Source organism: Chionomys nivalis, chromosome 12 (assembly GCF_950005125.1).
Source record: "Chionomys nivalis chromosome 12, mChiNiv1.1, whole genome shotgun sequence".
NCBI lineage: Eukaryota > Metazoa > Chordata > Mammalia > Rodentia > Cricetidae > Chionomys > Chionomys nivalis.
The window spans coordinates 56,283,582-56,297,089 of record NC_080097.1 but is presented as its reverse complement, the minus strand read 5'-3'; the positions used below and the strand labels follow the sequence as shown (position 1 = coordinate 56,297,089).

Sequence of the window (13,508 nt, the reverse complement as noted above, 5' to 3'; positions counted from 1 at the left end):
ACAGAAAGAGAAGAGAAGTAGAGCTGACTTCTAATGGAAGGGCTGAGGGTTTCCAAGCCTGTGTTTCTCGTAAGCTTTGCTCACCAAGACTGCCAGGCAGGCAGGAGTACCTGGGTCAACAACCACCCAAAAAGAGCAATACTGCTCTGATTCAGATTAACTGGGACAATATTTTTACTGCGTAAATCTCCCATTTGTCCAAAATGGCCAAGCTTGTAGTTTCTGCCTCTGTAAAACATGTTTAATTGTTCAAAATGTAACTTGGATCTGGGACCTGTAAGAGATTTACAGGTGACAGCATATGTGGAATGCTATAGCTCAAAATCTGTCCAAAGCCAGGTGGTGGTGGCGCACGCCTTTACTCCCAGCACTCGGGACGCAGAGGCAGGCGGATTTCTGTGAGTTCGAGGCCAACCTGGTCTACAAAGTGAGTTCCAGAACAGGCCCCAAAACTACAGAAAAACCCTGTCTCAAAGAATAAGAAACAAAAAACAAAAACAAAAAAGTCTATCCAAGCTGTTAAGGATTTCTGTTCGGGACCACTTTCTCTTTGGACAATTGCCAGAACCAGACATATGCTTCTTCCTTCAGCATCCCCTGGTGTTTGCAATGAATCCTCACTGGGGGGCTGGAAGAAGCCTTAATCTGTCATAGCACCCAGAGTGTAGTGGTTGCCATGTTCGCCCCACAGTTAGTGATGAATGTGCCTTCAGCTGTGCCGCTTCCTCCCCTGCAGTCTGCAGCATCTGCCATGGGGAACACAGACTTCTGGAAAGTTCTCCGCTATTTAAGTTTGCTGTACCCTTCTGAAGGGTTACGGAACATTCTCCTCATATCTGACGGGCACCTCCAGAGTGAGAGCCTGACACTGCAGCTTGTGAAGAGAAACATCCATCACACCAGGCTGTTCACCTGTGCTGTCGGGTAAGTCTCGGGTCACCACGGTGGCAGAGGCAGCTAGCACACAAGTCGTTAGTTGGCCTGTCTGGGGGTTTTGCAAGCTTGAAAGTCAGTATGAGTATATGAAATCTGTATGTTGCAGAGGAGTCGAGCTCTTGGCTTGGGACCATGCTGCCAGGGTCTCACAACTGCAGGACCTTGGGCAGGCTGTCTCTCATTTGTAAAATGAAGGCGAAAATGAAATACCTACCTCATGGGACTATTACTTCGCATAAGAGTTCATGGGACCAGCTTGTCCTTAGCGGCCTGGCCCAGCTCCCTGGAGCTGGTTGGGCATGCTTGGCAATGCCTGCACTTGGGACCACCCCTGCCTCACCCCTGCCTTCTCCCTCTCTGCGCTATAGGTTTCCTGCATTGCAGTGAAACCCTGGAGTCAGTCTTCCCACAGATTGTTGGAATCACTCTTGCCAATTGTAGTTAGCATCTGTGTAAGGAGGGGGGGCTCCTGCTGTTTGTGAAGGGCCCCCAACCATTGTCTTCCCCTAAGTTTCTGGGTTCTTCCAGCACAGCTCCCACCCCAGGACACCAGGTGACCCTGTTCTGAGGCAGGGGACTAGTGAAGTAATATGTAGACCGCTGTGTTGTCCTCACGAGTGAGCTCTGACGACAAGAAGCCCCCGTTTTCTGGGGTCCGGGATATCCACGTACCTTCCCAGCATTCCATTCCTGGGCTTTCATAGCCTCTGAAGGTGCTCTATGGCTATTGGTGACTAAAAGCAGCTCTTGCTGCCCCCACTCACTCCATGCCCCTGCTCACTATATGTTCCCTTTGTATCAATTGTTCCTTTATATGACAAGGTCTCACTCAATAGCCTAGGCCAGCCAGGAAATTACTATGAAGACCAGGCTGGCTGGAACTTGTAACCCTGTCCCCTCAGACTGTCGAGGCTGAGATTACAGGCATGTGCCACCATGCCGTCTAGGCTGGTGTATTTTGTTTTGTGACAGAGTCTCATGTAGCCCAGGCTGGCCATGAACTCTCAAACTAACAGAGGCAGACCTTGAACTCCGATCTTCCTACCTTTGCCTAGGTTCTGGCACACCTAGTGTATTCAGTACTGGGAACTGAATCCAGTGCCTTGTGTGTGCCAGGCAAACGCTCTACAATGCTCTACAGCCCAGCTCTTCAGGCTGCTATCTGCATCAAGTGTCATTCTGATAGTTTTTGAGGTTTTTTTTAATGTTTGTTTACAGTTTGTTTTGTTTATGAAAGGTCTCTTTGTGGCTCAGGTTAGCCTCAGAATCTTCCTGTCCCAAGTATGACATCATGCCCAGTACCCTTTGGAGTTGTTGTCATTGTTCGTTTTTAAGTATGGAAGTATTAGATTTTATTTTATTTATTGCTTATCATCTTTGCTGTGGAGGTTTCTGCTAACATACCATGACCTGCATAGTGTCAACCACATGAAGCAGGAAGAAAGTTCGGTTCAACACGACTTAGTGGCCAGTATTGGTTCAGACTTCTAGAGTCTGACACGATGCAGTTTATTTTAGGCATATTTAAGTACAGTACAATTTGGAAAAAAGTTTCGTGGTGTAACACAGTCCCGTGTGCACAATAAAGCTTAAGACATAATTACATCAAAAATCTTTTCAAAGTACTGTCATCTCTTCCGCGTTGTGTTAAAGGCTTGGGGAAGGGTCGGGTGTGGCCCTAGGCTATTATCCACCTCTGGTCCAGTTTACAGAGTCCTGAGGGGACAGGTGTGGCCTCAGTCATGTGGATAGTGCAGGGTTCTCCAGCCTTCCAGGTGTAAAACAGATTACCCATCTGTGCCTTTGAAGAGACAGCCCTGCACTTTAACATTCCTAGTCCGCCAGGGCTTCTCTGCACATTTTAAAAACTGATAAACTGCCGGGCGGTGGTGGCGCACGCCTTTAATCCCAGCACTCGGGAGGCAGAGGCAGGCGGATCTCTGTGAGTTCGAGACCAGCCTGGTCTACAGAGCTAGTTCCAGGACAGGCTCCAAAGCCACAGAGAAACCCTGTCTCGAAAAACCAAAAAAAAAAAAAAAAAGAAATATATAATATTTTAAGGAACACATGGTAATCATAATGAAAGCCCCCATTGTTCCCCTTTACGCTTCCCCAAATATACCTTCCCACCCCCTACGTGAGTTCAGCATTTTTGCAGGCCTAACTAACTATCGAGCCAGATACATCCTGCTCTGGGAGAACTTATGTCAGCTGGCAGCTACTTGCGGTTACAAAGTTAAAGATTATAGATATGGGCACCATGCTTTAAGGACAACAATATTCAAACCCAGACAATTCTTTCATGTCTGCAAGACATGTTTTTATGCAGGTCCCTTTTCTTCAAGGGCGTCCCATGCCTCAGTCTCTCTGTAAAGGCAGACTTTGATAAGGTGCTCTTTCCCATCCACTAGACCACACTTCTCCCACCAGCATAAGCCCCTCTGTACGGTAAAGATGGATCTTTCCGTACCCTGGATCTTTCCGTACCCTGTTTTACACTGTGTGTTCCCCATGGTGCATACCAGATCCTCTTGTTGGTTCCATATGTTTGGTGTCGAGGGTGTAGTGGGAGCTGCGGGCTGCGTTCCTGCCACCCGGCCCCCGGCCGCCTGGCTAGCTCATGCCCCAAAATAATTACACGGAAACTGTATTCATATAAACACTGCTTGGCCCATTTCTATTCATGTGTGTAGCACCAGTAGGTGGTGACTTAACAGGGAGATTCTAGCCTACATCCATCTTGGGTCGGAGCTTCATCGCATCTGCCCTGGAGAGCAGCGTCATGGCATCTGAGCTCACTTCCTCTTCCTCCCAGCATTCTGTTCTGTTTACTCCACCCACCTATGTTCTAACCTATCAGGCCAAGCAGTTTCTTTATTAATTAACCAATGACCTTCCTCCATCACTAGGGCATTTACTCTCAAGAGTTAGCACTGTGAGTATTCCTGAGGCTCTTTCCCTGTTCTGTGTGTGCATGCCCTACTCCCCTTTCCAGAACCGTGAGACATGGTCTGTGTTCCAAGTTTTGTTTCCTCATATGTACCTAACAGTCTCTATTGAGTGAGGAAAGTTCCCAAGATTGGGAGTTGTAGTTAGTAATTCCAGATAAGAGATTTGAGAGGCATTAGACCCCTGTTGAATCTCAGGGAAATATTCGAGAAAGAACAGAATTTCCAGGGGAAATTACAGCTGTTGCATGTGTGTCTGACAAAGGAAACCTAAACACTGCCCAAGGAATCACCAATGTAACGAGAGAGAAAAAAGCCTGCAGGCTGCACAGATTTTGCAAATCCCCATGCTGTCCCATGGACTCCCACTGTGAGAGTCTGTTTCCACAGGTGCTTTGCCACAAGGAAACCATTGCACAGGTAGTCACACACCGAGACGAGGGAGGCAGAGGCAGGTGGGTCTCTGAGTTCAAGGCCAAGCTGGTCCACAGAATGAGTTCCAGGACAGCCAGGACTATTGCACAAGAGAAACCCTGTCTCGAAAAACAAAAACAAATGAACAACAACAAAAAAATAATAAAATGTTTGAAATGTGATCAGTTCTACAGCAAACCGTCACATCTTAAGGACCTTGTCTCAGTGTGGTGCTGGAGTATTTGAATATTTTAACTCAAAGACCAAGCAGAGTTGGAAAAAACAGGTATGTGGGGGTATTTTTTAACATCTTATCTGTATTCCTGTTTTTACATGTACAAATTCTACCTTCTTGCAAGTCTGATAGTAACTTTCATCTCTTTGTGAACGGACAAGACTTACAAGGAGGCCAAAGCTTTTAAAAACATTTTCTTTTCTTTTTTTTTTTTTTTTTTTTTTTTTTGGTTTTTCGAGACAGGGTTTCTCTGTGGTTTTGGAGCCTGTCCTGGAACTAGCTCTTGTAGACCAGGTTGGTCTCGAACTCACAGAGATCCACCTGCCTCTGCCTCCCAAGTGCTGGGATTAAAGGCGTGCGCCACCAGCGCCCGGCTAAAAACATTTTCTTAAATAATAAGAAAGGCCAAGCCAGACATGGTGGGCCATGCTTTTAAATTAATTGCAGCCCCCCCTCTCCCTCTGCCCCACAGAGCTGGTGCTGCAGAGGTGACCACACCCAGGGGTTAGTTTTTCATTGTGATAAAATACGTACAGGATTTACAAGTCCGTTTCATTGGTGTGAATTCATTCGCAGTGTTATGTGGAACCAGCATTACCAGCTAATTCCAGAACTTCGCCACTGTCCTTGACGAAAGTCTATAACAGGAAGCTAAATAATAACTCTGCGTTGCCTCCTGCCTCTAGCTCCTGAAAATATCTATTCTGCTTCAGTCTTTATGAACTTGCCTTTCCAGATGATTTAGATGCAGAGGCATAGCACGCTTGTTCTTTTGTGTCTGGCTTATCTACCTTAGCATAATGTCCACGAGAATCATCTGTATTGTGTTTTTAAACAGGATTTCTTTTCATTTGAAGGTCAAATATTTTATTATTTTTATTGGGTTTTGAAAAAGGGGTCTCATGTAACCCAGCTTGAACCGTGGCTGGGCTTGAACTCCTGCTGCCTTCGTTACGCTAGAGTTGAGATTTCAGGTATGTGCCACAATGCCTATTTTAGGGATGAGTAATAGCCTGTAAAATATGCATATAAAATAATTCATTATAGATAGATAATAGATAAATACATTAGTAGATAGGTAGATCATAGATAGATAAATACATAGGTAGATAGGTAGATAGATGATAGAGAGACTAGGTAGGTACATACATACATACATACATACATACATAGTAGACAGAAAGGTAGATATGCATACACACTCATTTCATTTGTTAACTTTTCAACGGACACAGCTTATTTCCACCTTATGCTGCTGTGAATGGCCCTAATGTAACTCTGGTGCACGGTATCTGTCTGAGCCCTTCCAATTGTTCAATTCTTTTTTTTTTAATTAATTAATTTATTTATTATGTATACAATGTTCTGTCTGCATGTATGCCTGCCCACCAGAAGAGGGCACCAGATCTCATAGATGGTTGTGAGCCATCATGTGGTTGCTGGGAATTGAACTCAGAACCTCTGGAAGAGCAGCCAGTGCTCTTAACCTCTGAGCCATATCTCCAGCCCCCCAGTTGTACAATTCTGGGTTTGTACTTAGAAGTGAAATTACTGACTCGTGTCATAACTGCTAGGATTTGCCGTTCTTTTTTCTGCAGCCGCTACACATTCCACATTCCCACTGGCCATGTTCCAGAGTTGCCAGGCGTGTGCGGCAGGTGCCTCCACTGGTTGAGCCATTGCCGCAAACTGAAATAAAAAAACTTAAAGTATATATTTAAACTGCTGGAACCTTTAGTCCCAGCACTCATGTGGCAGGGGCAAGTGGATCACTGTGAGTTCGAGGTCAGCCAGGGCTATATAGTAAGACCCTGTCTCGATCCTTTTTCCATTATCACAGGAAGTAAATAAGAACCAAACAAGCTATAAAATCCCCAAAGACAGAATTAAGTTTTCTTTTTTTTTTTTTTTTTTTGGTTTTTCGAGACAGGGTTTCTCCGTAGCTTTTGGAGCCTGTCCTGGAACTAGCTCTTGTAGACCAGGCTGGCCTCGAACTCACAGAGATCCGCCTGCCTCTACCTCCCGAGTGCTGGGATTAAAGGTGTGCGCCACCACCGCCCGGCCAGAATTAAGTTTTCAAGTGTTAAGTAGCATGTAGCAATTTTAGCGTACTGGGGACTGAAACCGCCTAATCATCCGTACCAGGCCAGCACTCTACCAACTGAGATGTACCCCCAGCATGTTTCGTCAGATGCTAGCATTGACGGAGGAGCATTTTCTCTTTTATTATAGATAGAAGCCCAAATGACCAGGATGCGTTCCCCGAGCTGCCACTCCGTCTCTGTCAAGTGGCAGCAGCTCAGCAGAGATGCCCCTGAGCCTATGCAGGCTCCAGCCTGCGTGCCCTCCTTGTTTCACAACGACAGACTCCTTGTCTACGGATTCATTCCTCACTGTACCCAGGTAGGAAGATGCACAGTTCCTTACACCGTGGGAAAGACAATGAATGTCGATGCTGCTCCTCTCCCACCTCCACCTCTTGGCCTCTTGTTGGCATTATGGTCCCCACCACCCCGGGTACCTGGCAGGGGAAGCTCTTGATTTCTCTTGAGAGGGGAGGATGTTACCAGAAGGGCTGCTGTTACACTGTTTCACTTGCTGGGAGTAGAAAAGTTAAGGAAACACTCGTGTTTCTCCTGTTTCAGGCAACTCTGTGTGCACTCATCCAAGAGAAGGAATTTCATACAATGGTGTCAACTACCGAGCTTCAGAAGACAACTGGGACTGTGAGTCAAATCTTAAGTACTGGGCTGTGGGTAGAACTCAGCGGGAGAACACCAGCCAAGCAGGTGGAAGGCTCTCTTCTGCTTCCCGGTACACACTTAAGCTGCAGACAGAGTCACAATTTTCAGCTCTCACGTATAAGCTCCATGTTCTTCCTTTGTTGTTCTGTGCTGATGTGTCAGTGTACATGAAGGGTGGTCCAGGGTTCTCTGGGCAGTTGGGATGGGGACACATCCCTTTGACGGGTCTTCATCTGGGATTCTTGGATCTGGGTGTATCTCTACAGGGTTCTATGGGTGTGAGTAACTGCCAGTAAACATGAGATTTTTGCCAGGTTGAATTGTGTTTACACACTTACAACTCCAGCACTTGGGACGTAGAGGCATTAGGACTGGGAATTTGAGGTCCTCCTTGGATACAAAGCAAGTTTGAGGCCAGCCTCGGCTACATGAGACCCTTTCTCAGAACAAAACGTGATTATCCATTTTGGTTTTGTTTGAGATACTGCCTAGTTCAAGGTGGCCTTGAAGATGAAGCACTTCTCCTGCCTCAGCCTCTTGAGTGCTGGGTGTTCCATTCGTGCACCACCACACTCTGACAGTGTCTAGCAAAGGTTGTCACAGACCCTGTGGGTAAGGACGCGCCTCACAAAACTCCCCAGTTCAGATGCCAGTCGCAAGTCTTTGTCTCACGTTTCCCGCTTGCCCAGCTTGCCCAGCCTGCCAAAGCTGCATAGGAGTTGGAGGTTCCCTCAGCCCTTTCTCAGAACTTAGGAGCCGGGCGGTGGTGGCGCACGCCTTTAATCCCAGCACTTGGGAGGCAGAGGCAGGCGGATCTCTGTGAGTTCGAGACCAGCCTGGTCTACAAGGACAGGCTCCAAAAAACCACAGAGAAACCCTGTCTCAAAAAACCAAAAAAAGCCGGGCGGTGGTGGCGCACGCCTTTAATCTCAGCACTTGGGAGGCAGAGGCAGGCGGATCTCTGTGAGTTCGAGACCAGCCTGGTCTACAAGAGCTAGTTCCAGGACAGGCTCCAAAACCATAGAGAAACCCTGTCTCGAAAAACCACAAAAAAAAAAAAAAAAAAAAGAACCTAGGAGAACAGTTCAGATCTTTTTTTAAATCTTTTTTTTAACAGTGTTTTTAATTTTTTATTCTTTTGAGAATTTCATGCATGAGTACTGCATTTAGATCTCTCTTTCCCTCTCCAATTCCTCTTGTGTCAACTCCCCACTCTCAAGTTCATGACCTTTTCTTCTATGATTATCCTCTCTCTCTCTCTCTCTTTCTCTCTTTCTCTCTCTTTCACACACACACACAAATAAACAAACAAACAAACAAAACCTATTGAGTTTAGTGTTTCTCTATGTACTCATGCCTAGGGCTGGCCACTTGGAGCTGAATAATCTGTCAGGGGGCTCGTGCTTAAAGAAGACTATTGTCCCTTTCTTAGAAGCTGTTGATTACCCATAGGTGATTCATCTGGGTGGAAGGTGGAGGGACGGGAGACCCTCCAGAAGGCTGCTGACCAGCAGATACTCAGTCTTAAATAGAGTCAAAAGAAAGAACTGGTGTCTGAAGACTGCTCTGACCTCCACATATACTCTAGTCTTCAGCTCTCCATACACATGCACAAACACACGCACGCACACACACACGCACGCACGTGTCTCTCACACACCTGTAAAGCCATTGTAATCATTTTCTTCCCTCGATGCTTACACACAGATGATTCATAAGCTGGCAGCTCGAGCGCTGATCAGAGATTATGAGGACGGTATTCTCCATGACAATGAAACCAACCACGAGGTTTGTTCTCCCAGTAAATGCCACGAAGCATTGTTCTATGTCATTCTTAAATTGATTTGCTCATAGCGATACAAAGTGGGGGTGGCTGAATAAAGAAGAATGTGATTTCAGGGCAGACATCAACATCTATGATGTCAGTCCTGGGGTGTGGGTGACCACTGAATTCAGTAATGAAAGAGTTAATGCCAGTGGCTTTCTGAGACTTCTGTGATTTTCTCCCCATGAGGAATAGTCTGGAGGGGTGCTCAGGGGATGTCTGTGAGTACCTGGGATAGCCCTCCTCTCTCCTCTGCTGAGCTGTAGCTCAGCAGCTAAGAGACAGGATGCCTCAGGACACTAGGCAGAGTCACACTCACCTTGCTCCCTCCTTGATGGACAGAGGAGGGTCCTGGCAGAGGGGCCCCTTAGACAGCTACTGTAACAGTCAAGCTGTACTGTTAGGTGAGGTTTGAGCATTGGTGTTCAATGGCATTCCTAAAAAGATGTCCATACCATGTAGGGACCACTGACAATCACAGGGCTACAGAAAAAGGACTTGTTTCTCCTGGCAGCCCCAAGCAGAGGTTGAAGTGGGGCTTAGAAGCACAGAAGCCACAAACACCTGCTGCTGAGCCACAGTTACCATTTTCCACCAATCAGGAGTCAAAGATTAGGGGCTTTCCTTATGTGTTCCATCATTGTCAATTAACACAGAATGTAAGCCTTTCAGTCCAACCAACCAGATTCATTTGTTCTTTTGGTTGTTGGGTACAGCCGTAATGTTTCTAGAGAACTGAAGATGCATAACAACTATATCAAGGAGGAGGTGGGTCAGCTGTTGGAAGGCCCCTTGCTCTCCTAGTGCCTGGGAACCTAAACTTTGTTTCACTTCCAAGTAAAGTGGAGTCTGAAGTCGAAATGGCAGTACTTAAGTCAAGGAGCTTTTGCCTGCTCCCTTCAGTGACCACTTGGATTAGCACTCTCTATGTTCTCTTTGACTTAAGGCCCGTTTATCTCTGAGTGCATCTGGCTAGCTTTGCCTTGAATAACCCCAATCAAGTAATGATACCTATACAATTCTTTTTTTTTTTTTTTTTTTTTTGAGACAGGGTTTCTCTGTGGTTTTGGAGCCTGTCCTGGAACTAGCTCTTGTAGACCAGGCTGGTCTCGAACTCACAGAGATCCGCCTGTCTCTGCCTCCCCAGTGCTGGGATTAAAGGCGTGCGCCACCACCGCCTGGCCACCTATACAATTCTTCAGCTATATAGTGGGAGCTTTGAGAGAACGAGAAGACTCTCAGCGTGTGAGAGAGCTTGGAAAGCTGGGGAGGGAGGACTATGTAAGTTTCTTCAGTGACTCAACTGAGTCAGCCGTCTCAAGTCACCTCCCTAAGATACTTAGACAGGACCCCTGACTCAGCATCTGATTTGAAGTACTAATTATAAAGGTATTTATGTAGGGCAGGAGATATAGCTCAGTTGGTAGAGAACCTACCCAGCTTTCACAAGGCTCTGAATCCACTATCCAGCACTGCACAAACCCAGTCTGATGGTGCACACCTAGAATTCCAGCACTGTACAAACACAGTCTGATGGTGCACACCTAGAATTCCAACCCTAAACCCAGTCTGATGGTGCACACCTGGAATTCCAGCCCTAAACCCAGTCTGATAGTGCATACCTACAATTCCAGCCCTAAACCCAGTCTGGTGGTGCACACCTAGAATTCCAGCACTGCACAAACCCAGTCTGATGTTGCACACCTAGAATTCCAGCACTGTACAAACACAGTCTGATGGTGCACACCTAGAATTCCAACCCTAAACCCAGTCTGATGGTGCACACCTACAATTCCAGCCCTAAACCCAGTCTGATGGTGCACACCTGGAATTCCAGCCCTAAACCCAGTCTGATGGTGCATACCTACAATTCCAGCCCTAAACCCAGTCTGATGGTGCACACCTATAAGTCCAGTCCTAAGCCCAGTCTGATGGTGCACACCTATAATTCCAGCACTGCACAAACCCAGTCTAATGGTGCACACCTATAATTCCAGCCCTTGGGAAGTAGAGGCAGAAAGTTCTAAAGTTCAAAGTCAGCAGCACCAACATAGTTGAGTTCCAGGCCAGCCTAAGATACATGAGATGCAGTCTCAAAAGAAATGGATGAGCCAGGAATGTTGGCGTGGTGCACGCCTTTAATCCAAGCACTCAAGAGGTAGAGGCAGCTGGATCTCTATGAGTTCAAGGCCAGCCTTGTCTACAGAGCGAGTTCTGGGAGTACATAGTAAAACTGTCTCAAGAAAAGAAAATAAAAAATTAAGGAAAGAAGAAAAGGAAGGGAATGTATATATTAAATGATTTATTTGTCACAGAAAAACACTCAGATTATTTTATGCTTTTTCAATCTCAGTCTACATAAACAAACTAACACAGTTTCTCTCCTAGATGAAGAAAAAAACCATGAAATCTCTGATTATTGAACTCAGTAAAGAAAATTCTCTAATTACACAATTTACAAGCTTTGTGGCAGTTGAGAAAAGGGTATGTATTATTATTAATTTAAGATTAAACTGGGCTGGAGATATGACTCAGCTAGAACCCAAATCCAGTTTCCAGCACCCACAGACCTACAGATGGCTTGCAATAGCAACTCTAACTCCAAAGAATCTGGCATCCTCTTCTCTCTTCTGGCTTCTGTAGGCACCACACACAATTTAAAATTTTTTTTTGTTTCTTTCCTTTTTTTTTTTTTTTTTTTTTTTTGAGGTAGTGTGTAGATCAGGCTGGTCTAGAACTCACCAAACTGGCTGCAAACTCAGAGATCCACTTATACCTATCTCTGCTCCCTGGGTGCTAAGAGTAAAGGTATGTGCCACCACATCCAGCTGAAAATACTTTAAAAAGAAATCATTAGCTGGGCAGTGGTGGCACGTGTCTTTAATCCCAGCACTTGGGAGGCAGAGGCAGGCAGATCTCTGTGAGTTTGAGGCTAGCCTGGTCTACAGAGTGAGTTCCAGGACAGCCAGGACTGTTTCACAGAGAAACCCTGTCTCGGAAAAAAAGGGGATGGACGAAGGAGGAGGAAAAAGAAGTTCATTGCCAGAAGTGGTGGTGCAGGCATTTAACTCCAGCACTGAGAGGCAAAGGCAGGCGGATGTCTTTGAGTTCCAGAACAATCGGGGCTACATAGTGAGACCCTGTCTCAAAACAAAACAAAAATAAGTAAATAAATAAAAAGAAATGTAAAAAATAGTAAGCTTTTCTCTGGATGTGGAGGCATTCCTGCAACCCTAGCACTTAGGAAACAGAGGCAGAAGGAAACTGAGTTCAGCCTAGGCTGCTGGGCGGTGGCGGCGCACACCTTTAATCCCAGAACTCAGGAGGCAGAGGCAGGTGGATCTCTGTGAATCTGAGGCAAGCCTGGTCTAACAAAGCAAGTTCTAGGACATCCAACATTGGTATACAGAGAAATCCTGTTTCAAAAAACAAAAACATGAGTGAGCACTGGTGACACATGACTTTAATCCCAGCTCTTGGGAGGCAGAAGCAGGTGGCTGTGAGTTTGAGGCTAGCCTGGTTTCCAAAGGGAGTTCCAGGATAGCCAGTTACGTGGAGAAACCCTGTCTTGAAAAAACAAAACCAAAAAAGAAAGTTTTGATTATTTACTAACACTCTCTATATAAATGTACATTGTTTTCTTTTTCAAGACAGGGTTTGCCAGTAGCTATGGAGCCAGTTCTGGAACTCACTCTGTAGACCAGGCTGTCCTTGAACTCACAGAGATCCCTGTCTCTGCCTCCTGAGTGCTGGGGTTAAAGGCATGCGCCGCCACCACCTGGCGCTGTATGTATATTTTAAGACGTCTATGTCTATAGAAGCCAGGCGGTAGTGGCACATGCTTTTAATCCCAGCACTCAGGTTGATCTATGAATTGGAGGTCAGCCTGGTCTGCAGAGTGAGTTCCAGAATAGTAAGGACTGCAGAGAGAAACCCTGTCTTGAAAAGAAAAAAAAAATCTATAGTAGTTTGGGGCTAGGATGTGGTGCCATAATGTAGTTAAGCCCCAATACACAAACTTGCACAAAAAAGACATACTATAATTTTTGTTGTTGTTGTTTTGTTCTTTTGGGGTTTTTTTTGTTTTTCAAGACAGGGTTTCTCTGTATAACAACTGTATCTATCCTGAAACTAGCTTTGTAGACCAGGCTAGCCTTGAACTCACAGAAATCTACCTGCCTATACCTCCAAGTACTGGGATTAAAAGCATGTTCCACCACCGCCCGGCTTTATTTCTTGATTTATTTTTCAGATTGGCCTTTAGGCAAGTCTATGGGGTGTTTTCTTGATTGATGATTGATACGGAAAGGCCCTCAATAGCGAGGGGCATATATAATCCAAGTAAATGTCCAGATATTCTAAGATATTCTAAACCTAACATCCATAAGTCTTTAGAATGCGTTAAT

At 45.7% G+C, this 13,508-nt stretch overlaps 1 protein-coding gene across 3 annotated transcripts in view; it reads left to right on the top strand.

Moving 5' to 3' along the window:
- The window catches only part of Parp4 (poly(ADP-ribose) polymerase family member 4), a 93,471-nt gene that overhangs the window by 58,116 nt on the left and 21,847 nt on the right, over positions 1-13,508 (top strand). For all 3 annotated transcript variants that reach the window (XM_057786326.1, XM_057786327.1, XM_057786325.1), the window contains 6 exons: positions 737-924; positions 4,485-4,584; positions 6,766-6,936; positions 7,179-7,259; positions 8,985-9,065; positions 11,491-11,586. In XM_057786326.1, coding sequence (XP_057642309.1) covers positions 737-924; positions 4,485-4,584; positions 6,766-6,936; positions 7,179-7,259; positions 8,985-9,065; positions 11,491-11,586 — 717 coding nt within the window. The remainder of the gene's footprint in view (positions 1-736; positions 925-4,484; positions 4,585-6,765; positions 6,937-7,178; positions 7,260-8,984; positions 9,066-11,490; positions 11,587-13,508) is intronic.